This window comes from Aquarana catesbeiana, linkage group LG03, assembly GCF_042186555.1.
Source record: "Aquarana catesbeiana isolate 2022-GZ linkage group LG03, ASM4218655v1, whole genome shotgun sequence".
NCBI lineage: Eukaryota > Metazoa > Chordata > Amphibia > Anura > Ranidae > Aquarana > Aquarana catesbeiana.
The window spans coordinates 632700890-632727464 of record NC_133326.1 but is presented as its reverse complement, the minus strand read 5'-3'; the positions used below and the strand labels follow the sequence as shown (position 1 = coordinate 632727464).

General features: G+C 43.3%; 2 protein-coding genes across 12 annotated transcripts in view; one reads left to right on the top strand and one right to left on the bottom strand.

The window, feature by feature from the left end:
- The first annotated feature begins 762 nt into the window (after positions 1-762).
- On the top strand, positions 763-24095 carry LOC141133228 (ATP-dependent RNA helicase DDX39A). Its single transcript, XM_073622480.1, has 10 exons — positions 763-921; positions 11989-12198; positions 15087-15307; positions 15415-15598; positions 17126-17244; positions 17335-17466; positions 19032-19141; positions 20765-20909; positions 23080-23227; positions 23909-24095. Exons 2-10 carry the CDS (start codon positions 11994-11996, stop codon positions 23923-23925), a joined length of 1281 nt encoding a protein of 426 aa, XP_073478581.1. The 5' UTR covers positions 763-921; positions 11989-11993; the 3' UTR covers positions 23926-24095.
- A 144-nt stretch (positions 24096-24239) lies between these two features.
- The window catches only part of ADGRE5 (adhesion G protein-coupled receptor E5), a 432832-nt gene continuing 430496 nt past the window's right edge, over positions 24240-26575 (bottom strand). For all 11 annotated transcript variants that reach the window (XM_073622463.1, XM_073622473.1, XM_073622462.1 and 8 more), the window contains one exon: positions 24240-24377. In XM_073622463.1, coding sequence (XP_073478564.1) covers positions 24348-24377 — 30 coding nt within the window. In that variant the 3' untranslated portion in view covers positions 24240-24347. The remainder of the gene's footprint in view (positions 24378-26575) is intronic.

The window sequence follows — 26575 nt, the reverse complement described above, 5'->3', positions numbered from 1 at the left end:
AAATTACTTATTTGCAGAAAGTTTTAACAGAAACTAAGAAAATGTTTTTTTTTTCCGTTCTTTTTTTGTTTAGCAAAAAAGAAAAAAAAAAAAACAGTGGTGAATAAATACCACCAAACGAAAGCTCTATTTATGTGAACAAAACAATAAAAATGTCATATGGGTACAGTGTTGCATGACCGCGCAATTTTCATTGAAAGTGTGACAGCGCTGAAAGCTGAAAATTTTCCTGGGCAGGAAGGGGGTGAAAGTGCCCGGTAGGCGGGTGGTCCTGCACACTATAACAGATAATATTCAGGGGTTTGCCTAAATGCAATCATGACTGTCTCTTTTTAAGCACAGCAGCCCTTCTGATAAATCCCATGAACCTCCCGCCAGGCCTTGCTATATGTACATAAAGAAACTTTATTGAGCTACTTTGAAGCAAAACCCGCTGCCCACATACAAAATGGCGGCACCCACAAAAGGCCATCGCGCTCTCGCGCTACGTCAGCACGCCCGACGCCATTTTGTTGGCGCCAAATCTGATCTTTCAAAGTGAACCCTTTCCCTGGAAAGCAACGCCCTTCCCTCCCCTTCCGCAGACATATCATTGGCCATTGATTTCCCCACTTGTTCAATGCCTTTTACCCACCGCTCTTTGTTTACATTGGTTGCCCGGGTAATCCCGCCTCCGTCCGTGACCAATCAGGTGCCGAGCTCTCTAACAAAGCCCCCGCGTCTTCCTTGTTCCCCCGACGGCCACACCCTGTTTTCTCTTGCGTGCCCTATGGGCGAACGGGGGCGTTTTTTACGTCACAGGGGGCTAGGCCAATCAGCGGCAGAGGGGGGAGGAGCGTATTGTGGCCTGGTCTAGTCGGGGGCCTGAGTGGTGGAATAAGGTCGCTGTACACGTGGAGGTGTAACCGGTGGAGAGCAGAGGTAAGCTGGGGCGGCGGGGGGAGGGAGAAGCGGGCGGGATGGCGGGGCTCGCTGTGTGCCGGGAAGAGGCTGTTCTGTACTCCCGGCGTGCTGTGTATGGGAGGGGCGGGAATGTATGAGGACTGGTAATGGAGGCCTGAATGGCGGCATTCCCACGGAGGAGGAGGAATGGGGACCGTACACAGCAATGAGCCGCTGTACCGGCCTACAACCTCCCATTATAGAGGGACAATGTCATCATACACTGCATTGTACATGGGAATCGTACGATCTGATTGTATGATCACCATACACCTGGAGATGGGCACGATCTGTACAATCTCCTTTACTATAATGTTGCAATCTACATCCATGCAGCCCTTCCATGTGTCTCCTATCAGGCCGACCCTCGTACTACATACCAGGGGGCAGATCTGAAGGAGATTGTACAATCAGAGTGTGTGGGCTGACCACCATACATTGTACAATCTCCTATCTATCATCTATGTAGCGCCAAGGGCTTCTCTGATTGGATACAAAGCGACTCCGGTGTTTAGATTTGGCCTCATATCATTGAGACAAACCAGTTACAACTGTCAGGAGTACTCACAATGATCAGCTTTTTGTTGGTTTGTTTTGTTTTTTTTTTTTTTAAATTGTAAAATCTTTATCCCAAAATAAACAAACCAGTTGCTGTAACTTCTTCCTTTCAGAATTCTATGGTTCCCCGCACCTCTCCTGTGTGACCTCGGGCTGAAATCTCTATAACAAGTCCGGGATCACACAGGAGAGGTGCGGGGAACCATGCGATTCTGATAGAAATCTCTCCGCGTTCGTGGTTGAATCGCATGTGACTCTTTGCTGTGAGATTTGAACCCTTTCGTTGGGTATGGTCACAAATCGCACTGCAAAGGTCTTGGAGCATTAATGCTCGGTGTTGGTAACGATATCAGTGTTGGTGCAACCCTAGTGTGGGGGTGTCATTAGAATGGATGGGACCTCCATGTGTTTGCTAAAGAGCAGCATGGGGCAGGAAAGTGTGCGATTTACAGGCATCTCCGCATGAGTGGGACCTTAGACCAGTGATGGCGAACCTTGGCACCCCAGATGGTTTGGAACTACATTTCCCATGATGCTCATGAACTCTGCAGTGTAGTTGAGCATCATGGGAAATGTAGTTCCAAACCATCTGTGGTGCCAAGTAGGGCTGCAACTAACGATTCTTTTCATAATCGATTAGTTGGCCGATTATTGTTTTGAGCAGTTAATAACCTTAGAAAAAAGTTTGGTGTATAATTTAGTTAATATGTAAAATTTTAAAAAAAAGGCAATTTATTCTTAAATATCTCTATGCAGAGGTAAATATAAATAACCAACTATCTGGTTAGGGAGCAAAATCTCCAATCCACTCTGAGAATAACAGGCAGAAGATATATACTGTATATACCATTAGAGGAGAGATATACTGTATATACCATTAGAGGGGAGATATACTGTATATACCATTAGAGGGGAGATATACTGTATATACCATTAGAGGGGAGAGATACTGTATATACCATTAGAGGGGAGAGATACTGTATATACCATTAGAGGGGAGAGATACTGTATATACCATTAGAGGGGAGAGATACTGTATATACCATTAGAGGGGAGAGATACTGTATATACCATTAGAGGGGGGGAGAGATACTGTATATACCATTAGAGGGGGGGAGAGATACTGTATATACCATTAGAGGGGGGGAGAGATACTGTATATACCATTAGAGGGGGGGAGAGATACTGTATATACCATTAGAGGGGGGGAGAGATACTGTATATACCATTAGAGGGGGGGAGAGATACTGTATATACCATTAGAGGGGGGGAGATATACTGTATATACCATTAGAGGGGGAGAGATATACTGTATATACCATTAGAGGGGGAGAGATATACTGTGTATACCATTAGAGGGGGAGAGATATACTGTGTATACCATTAGAGGGGGAGAGATATACTGTGTATACCATTAGAGGGGGAGAGATATACTGTGTATACCATTAGAGGGGGAGAGATATACTGTGTATACCATTAGAGGGGGAGAGATATACTGTGTATACCATTAGAGGGGGAGAGATATACTGTGTATACCATTAGAGGGGGAGAGATATACTGTATATACCATTAGAGGGGGAGAGATATACTGTATATACCATTAGAGGGGGAGAGATATACTGTATATACCATTAGAGGGGGAGAGATATACTGTATATACCATTAGAGGGGGAGAGATATACTGTATATACCATTAGAGGGGGAGAGATATACTGTATATACCATTAGAGGGGGAGAGATATACTGTATATACCATTAGAGGGGGAGAGATATACTGTATATACCATTAGAGGGGGGGAGAGATATACTGTATATACCATTAGAGGGGGAGAGATATACTGTATATACCATTAGAGGGGGAGAGATATACTGTATATACCATTAGAGGGGGAGAGATATACTGTATATACCATTAGAGGGGGGGAGAGATACTGTATATACCATTAGAGGGGGGGAGAGATACTGTATATACCATTAGAGGGGGAGAGATATACTGTATATACCATTAGAGGGGGAGAGATATACTGTATATACCATTAGAGGGGGAGAGATATACTGTATATACCATTAGAGGGGGAGAGATATACTGTATATACCATTAGAGGGGGCGAGATATACTGTATATACCATTAGAGGGGGAGAGATATACTGTGTATACCATTAGAGGGGGAGAGATATACTGTGTATACCATTAGAGGGGGAGAGATATACTGTGTATACCATTAGAGGGGGAGAGATATACTGTGTATACCATTAGAGGGGGAGAGATATACTGTATATACCATTAGAGGGGGAGAGATATACTGTGTATACCATTAGAGGGGGAGAGATATACTGTGTATACCATTAGAGGGGGAGAGATATACTGTGTATACCATTAGAGGGGGAGAGATATACTGTGTATACCATTAGAGGGGGAGAGATATACTGTGTATACCATTAGAGGGGGAGATATACTGTATATACCATTAGAGGGGGAGAGATATACTGTATATACCATTAGAGGGGGGGAGATATACTGTATATACCATTAGAGGGGGAGAGATATACTGTATATACCATTAGAGGGGGAGAGATATACTGTGTATACCATTAGAGGGGGAGAGATATACTGTATATACCATTAGAGGGGGAGAGATATACTGTATATACCATTAGAGGGGGAGAGATATACTGTATATACCATTAGAGGGGGGGAGATATACTGTATATACCATTAGAGGGGGGGAGATATACTGTATATACCATTAGAGGGGGGGAGATATACTGTATATACCATTAGAGGGGGGGAGATATACTGTATATACCATTAGAGGGGGGGAGATATACTGTATATACCATTAGAGGGGGGGAGATATACTGTATATACCATTAGAGGGGGGGAGATATACTGTATATACCATTAGAGGGGGGGAGATATACTGTATATACCATTAGAGGGGGGGAGATATACTGTATATACCATTAGAGGGGGGGAGATATACTGTATATACCATTAGAGGGGGGGAGATATACTGTATATACCATTAGAGGGGGGAGATATACTGTATATACCATTAGAGGGGGGGAGATATACTGTATATACCATTAGAGGGGGGGAGATACTGACTATATTGATCTTTGTGGCCAGCATAAGGCTCGGTACACACCTATGCAGTTTGCTTTTTGCTGTGCGTTTTGGTTTTTGCGCACGTGATTTTGCTGCGATTTGCGTTTTTGCAAATTTATTTGGCCAATTTGTTGCTGGGCAGATTAAAAATCAGAAATTGCTGCAAAAACGCATTACATGCTTTTCTGCAGCTTCTCCATTGAAGTATATTGAACCAGAAAAGCACCTTTTTGCGTTAAAAGTCACTGACCCTTTCCAAGTACGCAGCGGCTGAAAAAGCATCGATGTGAACTTGTCCCATAGGAAACCGTGTAAATGAACTGTAGTCCGTTTCTGCAAAAAGCTGTAAATAACACACACAGATGTGAACCAGGTCTAAGATGTTTAGTAACATAATGGGGTTAAAAAAAAAAATAAAATGAGCCCTTTATAGTACAAAAAAAGCAGATCATTACTACTGTAAGGGGTTCATTTTTTTTACTGTAGAACTGTGAAAGTAATTACAGTAATGATTATTTTGCTCTTTTTGTATTATAAAGGACTAATTTTAGGTCTTTTTAACCCCATTATGTTACTGGCTGATTAATCGATTAAGAAAATAGTAATCAATTAATTTCATAATCGATTAGTTGTTTCAGCCCTAGTGCCAAGGTTCACCATTTCCCATGATGCTCAACTACACTGCAGAGTTCATGAGCATCATGGGAAATGTAGTTCCAAAACACCTGGGGTGCCAAGGTTCACCATCACTGGTCTAAGGTCACACTCATGCAGGGATACCTGTAAATCGCACACTTTCCTGCCCCATCACTGTTCTACACTAAGGCTCGTGTTCATACTGGGGGGGGGGGGCTTCAAAGGTCGCCCCACTTCAGCCCCGGAGGATTTGGCTGCTCAATGACCGGGCCATTTTTTTTTTTCTGCGATTCAGCACTGCGTCTCTTTAACTGACAATTGCACGGTCAGGCGCCACAAATAGTTTTCTTTTGGTGGTGTTTGATCGCCTTTGTGGTTTTTATTTTTTTGCGCTATAAACAAAAAAAGCGTCAATTTTGAAAAAAAAAACACAATTTTGTACTTTTTGCTGTAATAAATATCCCCATTTTTTTTTTTTTCAAAAAAGCAATCGTGACTGCGACATTATGGAGGACACATTTTTGCGATCACTTCTATACAAATGCACTGATCACTGTGTAAATGTCACTGGCAGGGAAGGGGTTAACACTAGGGGGCGAGCAAGGGGTTTACTGTGTTCCCTAGGTGTGTGTTCTAACTGTAGGGGGGGGGGGGGGACTGACTAGAGGAGATGACAGATCGTTGTTCCTAGCTATTAGGAACTCACGATCTGTCTTTCCTCACAGAACAGAGATTTGTATGTTTACACACACACGTCCCTGTTCTGCCTCTCATGCTGGCAGCCACGAGCATCGGCACCCCCGCAATGCAGCACGCACCTGCTATCCCGCTTAAAGGGGCCGACGTACAGCTACGACGGTTTGTGGGATCGTGACGGCGGATGGTCAAGTGGTTAAAGCTGCACCGCACAGCGCGACTTCAGCGCAGTTTGCAAACGACTTCTTTAACCACTTCCCGACCGCCGCACGACTATGTACGTCCTAAGTTTGAAGGGGTATATCATTGTTATGGCAGCAGCTAGCTGCCATAACCCCGGTATCCCCGTTTTCGTGCGGCGGCCGGCTTTCAGATAAAAGTGGTCCCTGCGGCGGATTCGCCGCGAGATCACTTTTATCGGTGGCGGGAGAGGGGGCCCCTCCCGCCGTGATCCGGTGCCCTCCGCCGCTTACCGGAGCCGTCGGTAGCGGCGGAGGCGATCGCGTCCTGTGCCGTTGTGTGTCTGGAGACGAGTGAGGCCAAGATGGCGCTCACTCGTCTCCATGACACTGCTGGGCGGAAGCGACATCAAAACGTCACTTCCGTCCACGCCTCTTAAAGGCATATTTTTTCAAATGTCATTTTTCTAAATGACTTTTTTTTTTATTGCATTTTAGTGTAAATATGAGATCTGAGGTCTTTTTGACCCCAGATCTCATATTTAAGAGGTCCTGTCATGCTTTTTTCTATTACAAGGGATGTTTACATTCCTTGTAATAGGAATAAAAGTGACACAATTTTTTATTTTTTTTTAAACAGTGTAAAAGTAAATAAAATATTTGTAAAATAAATTAAAAAAAAAAAAAATTTTAAAACCCCCCTGTCCCGACGAGCTCGCGCGCAGAAGCGAACGCATACGCGAGTAGCGCCCGCATATGAAAACGGTGGTCAAACCACACATGTGAGGTATCGCCGCGACCGGTAGAGCGAGAGCAATAATTCTAGCCCTAGACCTCCTCTGTAGCGCAAAATATGCAACCTGTAGAATTTTTTAAACGTCGCCTATGGAGATTTTTGAGGGTAAAAGTTTGACGCTATTCCACGAGCGGGCGCAATTTTCAAGCATGACATGTTGGGTATCAATTTACTTGGCGTAACATTATATTTCACAATATAAAAAAAAATTGGGATAACTTTACTGTTTTATTTTTTTATTCAAAAAAGTGAATTTTTTCCAAAAAAAAGTGCGCTTATAAGACCGCTGCGCAAATACGGTGCAAAAAAAAGTATTGCAATGACCGCCATTGTATTCTCTAGGGTGTTAGAAGAAAAACCATATATAATGTTTGGGGGTTCTAAGTAATTTTCTAGCAGAAAAACCTGTTTTAAACATGTAAACACCTAAAATCCAAAACGAGGCTGGTCCTTAAAGTGGTTAATAAGTCAATGCAAGCAGTTCAGAAGTTGCCCCAAAGTAGTGCAGGAATCTTTTTCTAAGTCGGAGCGACTTGAGTTGCTCTGAATGGACTTGAGTTGCTCTGAATGGACTTGAGTTGCACTGAATGGAGCGCGACTTATCACTTAGTTGCCCGACAAGTCACCCCAGTGTGACCCGAGCCTTACACTTTATAATCAGTTACAGCAAACTGTTTTTCTTTTCTTTTGGGATTAAGGGTTTTAAAAAAAAAAAAAGTGATCATTGTAAGCACCCCCTCCCACTGGTAAATGGTTTATCTCATCTCTGTAACTGATACGTTTGCAGGAGAGCTCGTTCTGTTGAAAAACACTGGTCACTGGAACAGGAATGGAGGAGATAGTAGATAGTTCTGGTGACTACCCTCACTTTGGAGCGATTTTGTCTGTTTTGACTATGGGACAGGAAGTGAAGAGAAACTCACCCCACCCCCCACCCCCCTCGTCTCCCAGTGGGACAAAAAAGTACTGATAGGGGTTACAACCCTCCCTTACTCTATCCAAAATGGGGAAAATACGTTTTGCTTTCAGCAATGCTCAGCTCCAGCAATGCGGTGTCCTCGAGCCCCCCGTCCTGGTTGCTGACATTTTGGGGGCGGCCGGCTTCTGGTTCTTGATCAACATTTCTAAAGGTTTGGCGATCGCTCTGGACTCGCTCACTTGAGGGTCTGTGAAGTGGGTGATGGGGGCGGGTTGGGAGAGTTCGCTCCCGATAATTCTGGCCCATCTCAGCAGAAGAGTAGCGGTGAGCCCTTTTTGGGGGGGGTTGGGCTGCTACCTCTGGGTATGGCCACAAGGCTGTTTCTGCATATACCTGTAGGGGTAGATAAACTGAGCACACAGTATCCAATTAGAAGCAAAATGGAGGTGAGTATGTAGTCTTATTGAAAGTAGCAAAAACTGATCAAGCAAACGCATTTCGGGGGATCACCAAAATCTGGATAGTTGCCGGTTGGTTTGGCGGCAGGCACCACCAAATGATTCAGCAACTATCCAGATTTTGGTGTCTGACAGACCAATTTGGGATATCGCCCCACTCACCATTACCATACAGCAGCAGCCCTGAAGAAGGGGGAGTCTTTGTTGCCCCGAAACGTATTGGCCTGATCAGTTTTTGCTACTTTCCATAAAACTACATATTCACCTCCATTTTGCTTCTAATTGGATACTCGGTGCTCTGTTTATCTACCCCTGTAGGGATCATTATCAGCGGCCACTGTCATTGGCCGGGGGCAGAGATGGCGTCACGCATGCGCCGACGGTACAGTCAGATTTGACGTTGCTGAATTAGTACAGTGAGCTGCGTATGCGGGGCGGACAGGCAGGTATGTAGCTTTAAAGTGATTGTAAAGTGTTTTTTTTTTTTTTTCCCCTGTAAATAACAAACATGTTATACTTCCCTGCTCTGTTGCAGTGGATTTGCACAGAGCAGCCCAGATCCTCCTCTTCTCGGGTCCCTCTTCTGTGCTCCTGGCCCCTCCCTTCTGTTCAGTGCCCCCACGGCAAGCAGCTTGCTATGGGGGCATTCGAGCCGAGTCACAGCTCCTTGTGTCCAATCAGACATGGAGCCCTGGCCCCACCCTCTCTCTCCCCTGATTGGTTAGCTGATATTGATGGACACCAGCAGGAGCCAATGGCGCCCCTGCTGTGTCTCAGCCAATCAGGGAGGAGAATCTTGGACGGCTGAGACACTCATGATAATCCCTGGATAGAGAGGGACCTCAGGTAAGTGTTAGGGGGGCTGCTACATACAGAAGTTTTTTTTATCTGAATGCTTAGAATGCTTGAAGACAAAAAAAACCTTCTGACTTTACAACCCCTTTAATGCAGAAGAGACAAAGCATTAAAAATCCCACCTGTCCACCACATGTAATTATAAAGTTCCATTTGAGTTCTGCAGACACCCCGGGGAAGGATCAGTTGTGTGGCTTTGATTTTCCCGACTGTTTGCTGTTCATCCAATAGAAGGTCAGAATTCTGTGTCAGTGTTGTACTTTGGATGCCCGGAGAATTGGACCCCCATACACATTATTAGATTTTCTGCAGATTTTTGTCTTCAGATTTACCAAAACCATATAATATGAGGTCAAACCTTAAAAGTTAAAATTTGTATGTAATAGGCAGGCCCTTGCACTACATGGTTTTGGTAAATCTAAAGACAAAAATCTGCAGAAAATCTAATGGTGTGTCTGTGTATAGTGTGTATGGGGGTCTTAGAGAATGTACCTGTGTATGTTGGAAATCAACAGGCGGTTTGTTTTTCTGCCCACCATGATTTCTGCGTACATTTAGTCCCAGGGGGTACAAGCCTTGTGTTAATTATAATGATGGGGGGAGGTGTTGTGAGATTGAATAGCCACAGTCCTCAGGGGTCTCTATGTGACACCTCTGGGGGGACAGGTGCTGGTCGGTGACTTTGATGTAATGGATGGGGAGAGGCTGTGTACATGTCGGCTCTTCACACCGATCCCTGATTGAGAAGGTGTCTTAGTTTGCACTGTGACCATCCACACTGCATGTGAATCACACAGGAACCACACCACATTCCTGTGCAATTCACATGCCATCCAGTGTGGTGCAATTTCAGACCATTCATTTTTAATGGGCTCAAATCGCACTAAATTTTTTTGGGGAGCTGCGCCAAACCGGATGGCATAGTTGTTGTTTTGTACCATGTGATCCGGTACAAGCAAGCGCACTGCGTTTGCAAACCTCCGAGGGAGAGGAACCCCTGCCCACTGTCTTAGGTGTGTGGTGTGGAGTTTTTTTGAGCCAAAAGTTTGGAAATTGTCTGCCGAACGATAAATTGAAACGTTAATGTGTTTCCTGTCCAAACTGTTTGCACTACGTATAGGTGAAAAAATGGATTCTTTTATGTCCACTGAACGATTTATCGGTCATTACATGATGACACTATGGTTTGATTTCACAGCTGAATGTTCGTTTTTCGAAAATGGGTTTGAACAATTGTTTTGTGTGTGGCCAGCATTAGTTCCAAGCTGTGAGCCAACATGGGGTCTGATGAAGTGGTTGATTTTAAAGCAGAACTCTGTAAATTGATGGCACAGCAGAAATGCATGTACAGTATGTGAGCTGTTGTGTATATACCAAAGGATTTGTAGCCGGTCATTGAACCTGACATACTGGACAGACACATGGCAGATCATCACCTGATCAGTCAGCTGGGATTTGGTAACATTGAACCTGAGGCTAGCGGCGTCTGGCTTTGCGTGTTGACTGTTGTGTGATTGAAATATCGCAGAGGACTAATTGTTGAAGGGTAGAACATTTGCCCTAGGCATTCAAACTCTGGGGTTGATTAAAGGCCCGTACACATGAGCAGAAAATTGTTTGAAAAATACCCCTTTCGAATATTTCTGATTGTTGCTACACATTTTTCTCGTATAATACCAGATCGTATGATTTACGTTTAATCGCTACAGTTGTCGTCCGGAACTACAATACAAATCACTTCCGAATTTTTATTCTGTCATGAGAATTTTCATAACTTTAGTAATCTCTTCATTTTCTATATGGAGACTAGCATGCAAAAAAAGGACGATCATTCGTCTGCCATTCTCATTGTGTGTACCAGGCATTACTAAAACTTTGTGCACAATCTGGTGCAGCTGTGCATGGCAGCCAATCGGCTTCTAATTGCAGCTGGTTCAATTAAAGTGATTGTAAGGGTTGTTGTTTTTTTTTTTTTTTTTTTTTAACAAACATATACCTTCACTGTGAAGTCCGTTTAACCATAAACTACAGAGAGGGTTCTTTACTGTAAGAGCGGCAAGGATGTTGAATTCCCTTCCACAGGCGGTGGTCTCAGCGGGGGGCATCAATTGGTTTCAAGAAACTATTAGATAAGCACCTAAATGAACGCAACATACAGGGATATATAATGTAATACTGACACATAATCACACACAAGTTGGACTTGATGGACTTGTGTCTTTTTTCAACCTCACCTGCTATGTAACATCAGGATTCCCAGTTAGACCCCTTTCACACTGGAAGGCTTTGCAGGCACTACAGCGTTAAAATAGAGCCTGCAAAGCGTTCTGAAAGCCACTCCTGTGTCTCCATTGTGAAAGCCCGAGTGCTTTCACACTGGAGCGGTGCGCTGGCAGGATGCTAAAAAAAAGTCGTGTTAGCAGCATCTTTGGAGAGGTGTGTATACCACTCCTCCACTGCTCCTGCCCATTGAAATCAATGGGCAGCGTGGCTATACCGTCGGCAAAGCGCTGCTGCAGCAGAGCTTTGCGGGTGGTTTTAACGCTTTCTTGGCCGCTAGCGTCCCGCTAGCGGGCGAATAGCGACATGAAATTGACGGTAAATCGCCGCTAAAAATATCGGCACTTTACCACCGACGCACCCACCGCCCCAGTGTGAAAGGGGCCTAAACATTCAAGAAAGGTGTAGAAATGACACTGCCTTTATCTTGGTCCATGATATTTGAGTGTCATTGATGGTAAACTTGCAGCATGGGGACTGTTTGTTTTTCACGGTGTTGCATGTCCTTGTCAGGTTTTATACTGTGCTAAGTTTTGTATTCTCATTCTATTGTCCCCCAGACATCATGACTGAGCAGGATGTTGAAAATGAATTGTTGGATTATGAAGAAGAGGATGAGCCACAGCAAAGTGAGACACCGGCACCCACCGTCAGAAAAGAGGTGAAAGGATCCTACGTGTCTATCCACAGTTCTGGTTTCAGAGACTTCTTGTTAAAACCCGAACTGCTCCGAGCCATTGTGGACTGTGGTTTTGAACATCCCTCTGAAGGTAGGTGCAGCTGCTGAATCCAAGGAAACTGGTCTTGGGGGAAGAATGCCGGTTACCGTCTCTCCTGAAGCTGCAGGTTGCTCTGTTGTGGTGCTGATGACTGTACACCTTCCATATTCTTGTTATCACCAATGCAGAACCGTGTGCAGGAATTGAAGTTTGTTATTGAAATCAGCAACTATCCTTTTCAGTTGAAAGATCAGCAGTGGTAACTTCCCATATTTCTCAGCATGTTTCCTAAAGCAGTGTTTCTCAACTCCAGTCCTCAAGGTGCCCCAACAGGTCATGTTTTCAGGGTTTCTATGTTGCACAGGTGATTTGATCCGTTTCACTCCCTTGGTAATTACCACAGCCGTTTGATCTGAGGGAAATCCTGAAAACATGACCTGTTGGGGCCCCTTTGCGGACTGGAGCTGAGAAACACTGTCCTAAAGTGTACTTGCGGGCTGCAAACCCTGGAAAAATCTAGTGACAGACTGCTGTTACACATTACTGCTTTTCATGGTGCCCTGTTCCTCAAAAATCCCATCATTTAAGAAAATAGGGGCATTTCATTCTGCTTGCTCTGTACCAACAACCCCCCCCCCCCTTCTCTTTGAGCTCTTTTATACACTGTAGACTCTAGAGTATAGTGGAAGGACTCGCAAACCACCAGAGGGTTAAGAAGAGCTGGAAGGGGCAGGCCAGCAAGGAAGGCTCCCCTCTTGTACTAAAACGGCTTGCTCTAATATCGCTGTTCACTGTTGGCTTCTCAGTGTGTATTAGAAGCTGCAGCAAGCCTGATCCACCTAATTTCCTGGCTGGAGGACATCCTGCATCATCAAGCTCTTTACTGTCTCTACCATGCCTATGGTTTCAGTTCTTTCAAATCATGGAGGCTCAGCATCACATTGTGGGTGGTCTGCAATACAAATGTAGCCTGCCTGGCTGACATCACCCATCAGGGGCAATTTTGATATTTGCATAACTCCTAGAAGCCAGCTTACTGCTGGCATCAAGACTGAGGGTTGTTGTAGGGGTACTGAGACCAGAGTGCTGTGATGTTTTCAGGAAGCGATGTACAGTACCCTGCCAGATGAGATAAATGCATTGCATAGAGTTTTTTATAAAAAACAGCTTTTATTTATAAAAAAAAGTTAGAGGGAGTCCCGCGGAAAAAAAAAATTAAGTCAGCAGCTACAAATACTGCAGCTCCTGACTTTTAAAATATGGACACCTACCTGTCACAGGGTCCAGCGATGTTGGCACCCGAGGCCAAAATGTCCCTCGGATGCTGCCGCCGCCATCTTCGGTATGGTAATCGAAGCCTTGCGTTTTCACTTCCCGGTTCCCTACTGCGCATGCGCGAGTCGCGCAGCGCAATCTGAATGGTCCGTGCTGTCTCTGGGACCCGTGTGTGTCCCAGCAGACAGCGTGGCAGGACAGGGAGAGGCATGGGAGTATCTGCACCTCCCTCCACCCTGAAAGGTGCCAAATGTGACACCGGAGGTGGGGAGGGTTCCGAAAAGCTGAGGTTCAATTTTTGTGTGAACCTCCGCTTTAAGTTTGAGATTAAAAAAATTAAATAAATTATACTCGCCTAGGTGGATGCAGCATTGATACCCTACCAGCTCTGCTATGAGAACTGGGCGATCAAACACTGCTCATCGCTCAGCTTTCTCCCCTCTGCTTTGAGCAGAGAGCTCTGGCTGTCAGTCTCTGGATCACTGCTCTCCCCTACAGCACTCAACGAAGTGCTGGGCTGTTGAGGGATGGCTCAGGCTCTCACCAGATCGCCTAGAGACCAAGTCAGGTGCAGATCCAGCCATCTAAGTGGATCCTGACCATGTGGTTGCGATCTTTCTGGAGTCTGGACCGGCAGAGTGACTTCAGCCAAAAGTTGTTTTGTTTCCCAAGCAGTGGAGATGTGCCTACACTGTATGGGTTAACTGCTTGTTTTTTGTTGAGGGGTGAGGAGAGCGGAGATATACTTGAGTAATTTGCCGATCCGCCGAGCGCAAGACTGATCCCTGCTACTTTTGCACCCCCCCACTGCACACCCGGTCCTCTGAACGACGTGGAGGGTGCCTTTTAATTTTAGAGAATCTAAGGTTCAGGTAGATATAGCCTTTTTGTGTGCCCCTGGACAAAATGAGCACAGTCCCACCACATGGGAAAAACATTTTTTCCCTCGAGTTCTGATTTAAAGGGAAAAGGAAGGAGCCAGGGAAAGCAAAATAAATGATTATTCACCTTTTGCCATAATGTTCTATATTTACACCTATATTTGGGCTGTAATATATGTTGGTAATCACCAGCCCCCTTCCCCTGTAACAGCTGCAGCTGTTTCTTCTCCTCGCAGCCAATGTCACATTTATCAACGCAGCTGTGTGAGTCTCCACCCTGACAGCTGTGTCATTCATTCATTCATAGGTCCCGTCTGCCACTGCTGATCAGCGCCATCATAGTCCATTGACACTTCAGTAATAGTCTGTCCATACAGAGGTATGGACAGAGAATTGTAGTGGTGTCTTCAGGAGCCTGACGTACCCACAAACCACTGAGCATGGATTCAAAGTTTTCATAGCGCTCCAGAGCTCTTGGTGTAGCAGACTGTCCTGAGAAGAAACAAAATGTGTGCAGACACTGGTCTGTTCCTTCCCATATAGGTTTGATAGAGCTCTACACCCCATATTTGTTTTAAGGAAGGGGGTAGTTAGTCCTGCTTCTTTTTTTTTTTTTTTTTTTTTTTTTTTTGGAGTAGAGAAGACCACTTAATGTCATAATACATTGAAGAAAAATGACACAATTTCCACTGCAGATTTTTTTTTTCTTTTGATTTTCCTGATATCTCTTGTGTGTCTTTATGTGGACACTGAATCATACTGATTTTTTTTTTTCCCCCTCAGTGCAACATGAATGTATACCTCAAGCCATCCTAGGGATGGACATCTTGTGTCAGGCCAAATCCGGTATGGGGAAGACTGCGGTCTTTGTCCTGGCCACACTTCAACAGATTGAGGCAGTAGATGGACAAGTATCAGTTCTTGTAATGTGCCACACGCGTGAACTCGCTTTCCAGATCAGCAAAGAATATGAGAGATTCTCAAAGTACATGCCTAATATAAAGGTAAGAACTGTTATTTTGATGTGTAGGGGTGACCTTCACACATCTTGTGCTCATGTACTGTGAACTGTTTATTGAGTTTAACTGAACTAATCTTCTCTCCAAAAAAGGTTGCTGTTTTCTTTGGTGGCCTTTCAATTAAGAGAGATGAGGAGACCATCCAGAAAAGCTGTCCTCACATCGTGGTGGGCACTCCTGGCCGTACCCTGGCGCTGGTCAGACAGAAGACACTGAACTTGAAGCATGTCAAACACTTTGTCCTGGATGAGTGTGATAAGATGTTGGAGCAGCTAGGTAAGTAGTGTATAAAGGTGGGGCGAAATACACAGGCTGTATTGTGAAAATGCATGTTGTCTGGCATTGTGGCTTATAGAGTTTGTTAACTAAAAGGAAAAAAAAAATTGCACAGTGCTTGTGCTGTGTAATTTGGCCCCTTATATCGCCTAAAATACCTGGCTGATCCTACCAGTTTCTACCCTCCCCTCTGTAAACTGACCACGGTTCATCATGGCTGCTGAGCCCTGATGAGTAGTCACTTTACGTGTAAAAAAAAAATGCTGATTATACCTCCATTTCATAGCGCCGAGCGGCGCTCACGTGACCATCTCTATCCTTCTCCCCTCCTCTTGACTGACGTCAGACGGGCAGAGGAGAGAGCCGGCCGGTCACGTGAGCGGTGCTCTGAAATTAGGTATAATCAGCATTCTTTTAAATTGCAGGGGGACAGAGCATTAAGAGACAGAGCAGATAGAGAGTGGAGGTAGGATAGCAATATATAAATACCTCAATGACCCAGCGTAGGTAGGAAACTATTCCGTCTCAGAGTGCAAGAGGACAGGGGGCCACACAATGCGTTTGGAGGAGAAGCTGTTTAACCTTAAGCTGTGCAGGGGTTTTTTTCACCGTCAGGGCGATAAGAATGTGGAACTCTCTCCCACAATCGGTGGTGTCAGCAGGAAGTATTGATCATTTTAAAAAGACTTTTGGACGTGGCGAATACAAGGATATGGGAAATGATTATGTACATGAACACACTCTCACAGGTTGAACTGGATGGACTATTGTCTTTATTCAACCTTACTAGCTATGTTACTAGCCGCTGGACTGCTTTTACAAGCAGTGGGAGGTGACGCCTCGTCAAGGTGGCTTCAGCACCATTGTTGAGCACAGTGTTTGAGTTCCTGTTACACTGGGATGATTGGAATCTGTAATGAGTAGGAGATTGTCAACTCTTTGTCTTTCGAACCTCTCGTGTATTACAGAGGAAGTTAAAGTAGTTGTAAAGGCTGAAGGCTTTTAACTTTAATGCATTCTCTGCATTAAGGTGAAAAAAATGAATAGTATCACTCCTGTAGTATAATACTTAACTGAGCCCAGCGCTGTGCACGAGAGCAAGAGCAGTCGTAGCCATTGGCTCCTGCTATCAGTGAAAACCTGAGCAGGGGGGTGTGGGGGGGCAGGGCCGAGCGGGTGTGTCTGAATAGGCGCAAACAGCCCGGCTCAGGATCGTGCACGCACAAGTGCTCTTATGGGGCTCTGGGGGGGGGGGGGGGGGGTGAGCCTGAGTGCAGAGGAGGGGACTCCAGAAGTGGAGGTTTGGGGCTGCTTGGTGAAAAACCATTTCACACAGCAGGTAAGTATAACCTGTTGATTTTAATAAAATAAAAATATAGCCTTACTATCACTTTAAGAGATTAACTTTTTTACTAATGAAGTGATCATATTACTTCATGTGTGATTGACATTAGTGTTGATGTAAATAGTTTCAGTGCACTAAATGGAACATTCAATTCATACATGACTGTTTTGCTTTTCCGGCAGACATGCGCAGAGATGTGCAGGAGATTTTCCGTCTTACCCCTCATGAGAAACAGTGCATGATGTTCAGTGCCACCCTCAGCAAGGAGATCCGCCCAGTCTGCAGGAAGTTCATGCAGGATGTGAGTACCCAGCATTGTGATCTACCTGCAGCATCATCTGCTACTTATGTTTTGCATGGCAACCTATAACGCCTTGTGTTTCTTCCTCAGCCCATGGAAGTGTTCGTGGATGATGAGACCAAGCTGACGCTTCATGGTTTGCAGCAGTATTATGTCAAACTAAAGGACAGTGAGAAGAACCGGAAACTTTTTGACCTGTTGGATGTGCTGGAGTTCAATCAGGTTAGTAAGAGGGGTCCTCTAAAGCAGTTGTCATCAACTCCTGTCCTCAGGGCCCACTAACAGGCCAGGTTTGCAAGATAACTGAAATACATCACAGGTGATATCATTTGCTGCTCAGTGATTGCAGTATTCTAGTCTGCAACTCCCCAAGGTAATACATAAAACCTGGCCTGTTAGTGGTCCCTGAGGACAGGGTTGATGACCACTGACCTAAAGAGATGCTGTTATTTCGTATATTCAGGGCGATATGACGGTGTCTCTATACAGCCCTCCCTCCCAGAAATGTACACTTGCCCATCCATACTTCTCTGAGTTGAGCAGGGTTTCTGGATATGGAGGAGCAGGTGAACTCCATGTGACCGTGCCATGGTTTGAGCAGCCAAATGCAAGGTCTGCTCACTGTCACATGAGGGTGAGGGCAATGATGACCTTCTCAGGGTGAGATAAAACACCAGAGCTTACCCAAGCTGGGCTCATGCAGCATGGATCAGTAAGAATGCCTTCCTGGGATGGATAGGGCAATCGGAGGATGCTGCCATTTTTGTACTATATGGAAATCCTAGAGGGCCTGTTAGTGCTGCCCTTTTCATTTATTGAAAGGAATTGATTAGGGGTGGATGGCGCTACCTTATCAGGGTACCTTGATTTATAATTTAATGAACCTCAAAAGGAACCAGAAACTATATAATAATAAATACACACCTTTATCCCTCATTAGGTAGTGGATCTAAATGTCCACCGTTACCTGAGTGAACTGTAATAGCAGGTCAGTCTCATACCTACATGCAGGTGTACACCATGTGATTAATCAACACAAATTAAATAGGTGACAATTGATAAAAAAATCAATAGTGACAATTGATAAAAAAATCAATAGTGACAACCAGACAAAATAAAGTTAAATAAAACACCACAGTACAAACTTATATTAATCCCCAAATGTGTCCAAATGTGCTTATAAGCAAAAAGGTGAATTTGAATAGTCCTATTCTGCTATTTCTGCTATTACAGTTCACTCAGGTAACGGTGGACATTTAGATCCACTACCTAATGAGGGATAAAGGTGTGTATTTATTATTATATAGTTTCTGGTTCCTTTTGAGGTTCATTAAATTATAAATCAAGGTACCCTGATAAGGTAGCGCCATCCACCTCTAATCAATTCCTTTCATTATTTAACTCACCCCTTCGGGGGTAAGTGCAAGGGGAGGCTGCAAGCCTCTAGGTCCGTGAGCGCGGAAACCCTTCCCTTATTTTTATCCTTTTCATTTATTGTAAATACTACTTTCCTATCTGTCATGGGGACAGAGCCATTACCTTGAGTAGTTTGAATCGCTGACCCCTGTACAGACAAGGACCTCGGTCTCTAACTTTCCTGATCTGCATACTTGTTTTACTAACCAGAAAATTTTGAAGTCTGAGTTTGCATGATCAAGTATTTTTAGAAGGAAATAAGCAATGTCAGCACCTATATTTCTCCTAGAAAAGTTGTACAATAAATGTATTCCATGTCTTTGTGTATATGATGGTGTATATCATACCTGACATCCATTTTTCTCCTGCAGGTGGTCATCTTTGTAAAGTCCGTGCAGAGGTGTATAGCACTAGCACAGCTCTTGGTGGAACAAAATTTCCCAGCTATCGCAATCCACAGAGGAATGCAACAAGAGGAGAGGTGAGGCTTGTTTTTTTGATTTCTGGGAGGTTTGCATGTACAGCGACAGCTGCCAAGTACGGTGTGGGCTGCTTTAAAATGATGACATACGGGCCTGTTATTGCGGATTGGAAGAAGAATGGCTTCCAGAAGTAATCGTATCATATAGTCAGGGTTGGGTGATAAGTTTGACTTTCAGCTCAATGACTGCTGGTCTGTCTGCCTTTATGCAGTTGCTTCTCCTAATCTGTTTACATCTATGGGGCTGGAAAGGTCAGAGTACAGGTAATATCTGTGGAAGACGCTGACCTTTTTATGAAATTCACGGTAATGCTCAGGTGATATTTCTAAAGCAGTGAATGTGACATTTTGGCAGGTTAAAGTGTTACTAAACCCAGGAGCCTGCATTCACTATATCTGGTCTCTCACAGTACATGGATGGAAATGCAATTATTTTAGTAAATTATAAACTGCTAAATACCTTTTCTCGTCAGCAGTATGTAGCAGTCTTGTGACTTCTATCAGTGTCCGGCCGAGCACTGGTTAACCTTCCTGGCGGTATTCCCGAGTCTGGCTCGGGGTGGAATTTCAGAACCAAAAGAGCTAACCCCGAGCCAGACTCAGGATTGCATCGCAGGATCCAGGAAGAGCTTACTTACCTTGTCCCCTGGATCCTGCGATGTCCTCCCCACAGTGTGAGCTGCTCGTTCTCCGCTCGATTCATGACAGTGCCGGGCTCTGTTCCCTGCTAGCGTTGCAACGCACGGGAACGGAGAACGGCACCAAATTCAAAAAGTGAAATACACACAATACATACAGTACACTGTAATCTTACAGATTACATTACTGTATGAAATTATTTCACATTCCTTTTGTCCCCAGTCTTTTGTCCAATGCCCTGCATGCAGTTTTATATTATAAACTTTTCTTTCTGCCTGGAAACTGGAGATTGTCCATAGCAACCAAAACCGTCCCTTTGCATCAAAAGGGGTTTTAGACCAACTAGAAAACAGCGATAATAAATTAGAATCACTCGCAGAATTGAGCGATAGCGATTTGTGGGGACATTCATCGTCAAACACTGAAAAGTAACGACAGTGACAATTCTGCAACTGAGCAAATTTCAGTGTTTTTGATTTGATTACATTATTGAATAATTTGTATTATAATATTTGGTATCATTTTTGGTTATTATATTATAATTTATGATTTCGTGTTTCAAACTTTATCATACCCGGGATATCTACTAGACTCTTGTTTGGACAGATTTAAGTTTGTTATTCCTAAGAATTACCGGCCTACAATATAAAATGTCAAATTTCCATGCAAAACAACAATATACCGCTTTCAGCATCAAAAATATGAAATAATCATAACCCCAGGGAGGTTAAGGTTTGGAGTTTACATTCTCTTCTGACTGTCCTTTTGAGGCTGCTTGACCCCTGACTTTGTCTGGACAGTGCTGATTGGCCCTGTGCTGATCACATGCTCCCTCCCAAAAAAAACTCCAGCAATACACACCAAACTGAGCATGTGCAGAGTGCCCCCTAGGGCTATGTGCTATCAGCAGATTGATTGGCGACAGTAAAAAATATTTGCTATTTTGTGGTTTTTAATATGACCATTTGTATTCCCTTCTTCCAGACTTTCAAGATATCAGCAATTTAAGGATTTCCAGAGAAGAATTCTTGTTGCCACTAATCTTTTTGGCCGAGGAATGGATATAGAAAGAGTTAATATAGTATTCAACTATGACATGCCAGAGGACTCCGACACCTACCTGCATCGGGTGAGTCATTTGTGAGGCTTGTCTTTGAAAATTTGGGGAGCAAAAATACATTAGGGCCGAAACAACAACTAATTGATCGACAACTAATCTATTATGAAAATAGTTGTCAACGATTTTCATAATCGATTAATCGGTCAGCCGAATAGTTGGCCTGCTTACAGAATGCATTATTTGTTTACATATCAGGAAATACAGTGCAGCACTCATACAGCTCAGTATACCGTCCATACATGTCAGTAAGTGCCTGAGAACTTGTGAATGTGAGCAGCAATGCCTCATGGGACCTGTAGTCCTGGGCAGGAAGTGAGTGGTTCTAAAGGCAGAATTTTTTTTTTTTTTTTTTACCTTGCTATAGGGGTGCTCTTATACTATACTGTCTGAAAATTTCTTTGACCAAGAAGTTTTCTATTCTGCTTCTTTGAATTTGCCCGTCACTCTGGTCAAAAACTAATATCGATTTGACTCCACGAACTTTTAGAAAATCGAACATTCTTTAAAATGATTTTTTTTTTCTTTTAATGAAAACACTGTTTTTGTATGGCCTGCATAAATGACAGGAGGCGCAGGGAGCTTTTATGAAGCCACCTACCTACGACAAGGGAGTCTGTCATACATAATATATTACAGTTCTGTCTGAAAATCCGCAAAACAGTCTTTCATTTTATTTTTTTTCTTTAAATAAAAAATTTGATCTCTGAATCTGATATTTACCAGATTCCACCTCCTAATAGTATATACAGTATATCTCTTCTGTCTGTTCTCAGAGTGGATTGGAGATTTTGCGCCCTAACCAGATAGTTGGTTATTTATATTTACCACTGCATAGAGATAATTAAGAATAAATTGCCTTTTTTTTAAACTTTACATAACTAAATTATACACCACACTTTTTTTTTTAAGGTTATCTGATTAATCGAAACAATAATCTGCCAACTAATCGATTTATGAAAATCGTTAGTTGCAGCCCTACAATACATCTATTGTACTTGTACGGTGTGAAAAAGATTGAAGTATTTCTATCGGGACCAGTTGGAGAGGTCATTAAATGACTTTTTGAAGTGTTTCGGTTTTGTCGTTCTCCTTGCTATCCTACTTGGATAGTCGCTGATATAAAACATCCAGTAGGGAATGCTATTTCACATTGGTTTTGTGGAGACTCCCCTTATTTAGTGGGCCCTTCATGCAGGTCAAAAAATATGCCTGGTTCTCGCCCAGTGTACCTCATGGCAATACATGGGCTCTTTATGAAATATGTTGCTGTAGTCAGAAGTACAGGTGCGTTTGCTCAGTTTGCATATGTCTGTGGGGTTCTTTTCAAAATTATTGGTAATGCACATACACCACTTGGAAAAGTGTGAATGTGGGCTTGTGTGTATTGCTGCTGTGCATAGGGGGTTGAGGGAATTGATGTTTACCATAATAACCCTCACTGTTCTGGCAGATCTCCTTATCCAATTTTCCATAATAACCATCAATGTGCTGGCAGATCTCCTTATCAGATTCACTAGAATTGAACACTGTCCCAACAAAAGGATTAAATCTCTAAAGCCTGGTACAGTTTTTTTTTTTATTTTTTTGTGGTTGAACGAAAAAAAAACCTGTCAGTTGGAGCCGCTGTACTAATGATCTGATGTTGGTACAACGATCTCCCTCGCTGAGCTGTTGTGTTGTGACAAGCGTGACCCCCCCCAGGCGCTAAAACACTCCAGTCAGTGCTCTCAGCCATTGACTGAGTGTGCTGATCGGGAGTGGGTCGGCTGCTGTTTCTAGCAAGCTCATCCAACAGAAGCCGGCCATACAGCCAGCTTCTGTCAGACCGGCTGGCATACACACGGGCCGAATGTCGGACTGATTTTATTGAACTGGTCGGCATTCAGCCCATGTGTACGGGTCTTAAAAGTTGGGATCTGCATTGTAAGTTAATGTAGGGAAATGTGGCATGTCTGTCAGTGCAGCCAGATTTCCATCTCAAATGGTTTAGAATAGCTTACAGCTCGCCCAAAGCCAGCTCCAAACACCTACAAAGGTTAAAAATTTGTAGATATGCTGTGTGACCGGCATAACCTATAGAGGGGTTTTTGCAAATTTGCACTGCAACATTAGAACTATACTTTTTAAAGTGACTTATAAAGTCTGTTTCATTGGATTGACTGAATTGCGTTCTGTGCAGGTGGCTCGTGCTGGCAGATTTGGCACCAAAGGTTTGGCCATAACATTTGTATCTGACGAGGAAGATGCCAAAATCCTGAATGATGTCCAAGACAGATTTGAAGTCAACGTGGGCGAATTACCTGATGAGATAGACATATCAACTTACAGTAAGTGAAATCAATCTATCTCTTGTATACTGAAAATGAGGTGATTTATGGTTCATGAGATGTTTATTTAGCACTGATACTTTACATATTATACATTCGCATCAGTCCCTGCCCCCAAGGTGCTTACAATAGAAGATCCCTAACCCGCATATTAGGGCAAGTTTAGACAGGAGCCAATTAACCTACCCTGTTTCCCCGAAAATAAGACCTGGCGTGATTCATTGGCTGCAATATAGGCCTACCCCCCAAATAAGCCCTACCCTGTTTCCCCGAAAATAAGCTCTACCCTGAAAATAAGACCTACAAGGACTTTAACTTATTTGGGGGGTAGGGCTTATATTACAGTAATCACCGACAATCATGCTAGGTCTTATTTTCGGGGAAACGGTACCAGCATGTCTTTGGGGGGTGCGTGGAAACCCATCATGCAATCACAGGGGGATCATACAAACTCCATGCAGGGAGTATTCAAGACAAGAGGACATGTGGTGAAGCTTTGATAATTTCCCCTACAGAATGTACTGACATTTGGACTTTTTATTATTTTATTAGCATAATATACAAATGCAATTATAACCTATATATATAAAAATTGTACCTTGGACAGAAGCATTGCCTTGAGAATATTTACATAAAGAACATTTTCACACATTTTAATTGACTTTTCTTCTTTCTTTACAGTTGAACAGAGTCGATAACGCTGCCCCCTGCTGTCCCGCTAGGAGTACGTCCTCATCTCTGATTTAGTTTCCTCTCTTGTCTGGCTGCACATCATGTGGGGAATATTTCGGTTTTACAATATCTGGGTTTTTTATTGAGTTTGGTTTTGTGTAAAGAAGGGAAAGAAATTAAACTTTTTTATTGTTTAGATCCTGTGTCCTCCTCGTTCATAATAGTTAATCATTGGTTGCTTCCTTGGAAGTATTGAGGGATGCTCTCTATTTGGTCAGAGGTGATCGGCACAGTGAAAAGTGCAGACCGCTGGAGTATTCTGCTGACAGATCAGTCTGTGTTTGTTTTTTTTTTTTTAAACAGTCCGGGTTTAGGCAAGTGGGAAGTGCAAAAGAAGTCTTTACGTGGGAAGTTACGCCACAAAAGATTGCAAGGTGTGCAGGATCCATCATAAGCCAGACTCCTTGTTTACCTTGGCCTGTAACAAGAAACACATTAGACAGGATGTAAGAAGACATACAAAATAAACCATTCTATTTAATCACATACTGATTGGCCTTTGTAGATAAAGTGGAACTAAACTAAATCCGAGCACCACAAACCAAAAGCTATTGAATTCATCTTTAATATTCAAAGCAAACTCACCCATCCATTCATGTCTCCATGCTTTATTTTGTGGAGAAATCACTTTGAAAAACACCCCCTAGCATTTCTGGCCATAGCCATCTTAAGGGCAAATTTATGTAGCATTTACATCCTGGAATCCACCTACTCTTAGCTCAGGCAATGCAAGCAGGAGAGGATGTGCTTAGCTGAGACAGCCCCCCTTCCCCTACTGAAGATTCCTGGGATGTATATTTGCCTAGGCATGGAAACCAGGAAGTAACTGAAGAAATGTAAAACAAGTAAATATGATATACCTATTTACTAATGCTAGCAGCATACAAATTGGGCAATGTTTAAGTAAAGTTCTGCTTTAAATGGCTTCTCTGCAGCTGCAAGAGCCATTTATTAAATGTGCTTGTTCTCAGAGCAGTGCTTGCTTGTAATGGCTATGATCCCACTGTTGACAGAGATCATAGGCAAATGGCATAGAGCCAATCAGAGTGGCTCTGTGCCTTGTGATGGCCAATCGCAGCATTTACAACAGTACTGCTGTCTACATTTGAGAGGCTGCCACTTCTCTTACAGAAGAGGAAGGGGGGACAGTGCCTGATTGCAGGAACAAGCAAGAGAGGCAGCAGAGAAATGGCTGCAGTACAAGAAGGGGCATGGGGGGGGTGGCGGGAGTTAAAGTGCCCCTGATCACCAGTCTTGTGGGATTTTTTTTGGGGGGGGGGGGTTAAAGTGCGGACGACCACCAAAGGGGGGGGTTTAAAATCCCACTGATCACAAGTAACTGTCATTGTTTTGGAGGCTAGAGTGTGCTTCTGGGTTTATCCATGACATCTAGGCATTGCTAATTTCAGTGCAGTGAAATTTCATCCTCCAGGGAACTTTTTACCACTAAAACAGAAACCTTGCACTTTGCTTCAGCAGGTAACTTTTAAGAGCTAACCACCTCGGAACCAGCTTGTTCATTTCTGAAAATTTGTGGCAAAAAAAAAATCACCTTGGTGTATGCAATTTCATATTTTATTAGGTGTTTATTCTAGAATACAAAGGAAACTATTCATTATTCAACATTTTTGTCTATTTCTTCCCTGTTTATCCACTTGCCCCCAAATCACATACCTGGTACGTCATTTGACTTCAAGTGGTTGTGCCTGGATGATACCTGCAGGCATCATCCTGGTGCTGTGGTTTTATTTATTTTTGGAGTAGGCGGTCGGCTCTCCTAGAATGGCAATCGGAGTGGCTATCTAGCTGCTTGATTGGTATTACAAGCAGCAGAAGGGGATGAGGATCAGGGATAGCCACTAACATCAGATCATGGGCAATAATTCTAGCACCCAGACCCTCTGTAAATCTAAAGTGGTAACCTGTAAATGCTTTTAAAGCATAACCTATGAATAGTAAAATTTATGTTTGTCACCGTTGCAATTTTAAAGCGTGACATGTTTGGTATCCATTTACTCGGCGTAACATTTATATTTTACAAAGAAAATTTGGGATATGTGGGGTTTTTTTGCGTTGAAATTAAAGTATTTTTTTCCCAGAAATCGTTTGAAAAACTGCTGTGCAAATACCATGTGACATAAAAAAAATTACAAAACCCACCAATTTATTCTCTAGGGTCTCTGCTTTCAAAAAATATATATTGTTTGTGGGTTCTAAGTACATTTGTTACATGTAAAAGTGATCAAAAGGGTTGGAGGCCAGATCCCCAGTCAGGCGACCAAAAACAGGAGCATATTGGACATGTAAAAGTGCTAGAAAAGGTTTGGTCTTTAAGTGGTTATATAATATGAATAAAAAAAAATTGGTTATTGCCACCAAAAGAGTTGTTCTCAAAAAAAAAAAAAAAAAAAGAGAAAATTTGAGTAAAGTGTTGCATGTGGAAGTGGTTATCAAAGTATCAGAGCTGCAAACTGAAAAAATGGCCTTAACCACTTCCCACCTGCCGTCATATGACGTCCTTGACTTTGTGTGGGGATATCTGATGCCTGCAGCTACAGGCATCATTCAGATATTGTCTTTTTCAGCCGGCGATTCCCTACACCATATGAACGCTCA

Coding starts and splice junctions, on each gene's coding strand:
- LOC141133228 (XM_073622480.1), top strand. CDS start 11,994: ATGACTGAGCAGGATGTTGAAAATGAATTGTTGGATTATGAAGAAGAG. Junction 19,142..20,764: donor GGAATGCAACAAGAGGAGAG/GTGAGGCTTGTT, acceptor CCCTTCTTCCAG/ACTTTCAAGATATCAGCAAT. Junction 20,910..23,079: donor CCGACACCTACCTGCATCGG/GTGAGTCATTTG, acceptor CGTTCTGTGCAG/GTGGCTCGTGCTGGCAGATT.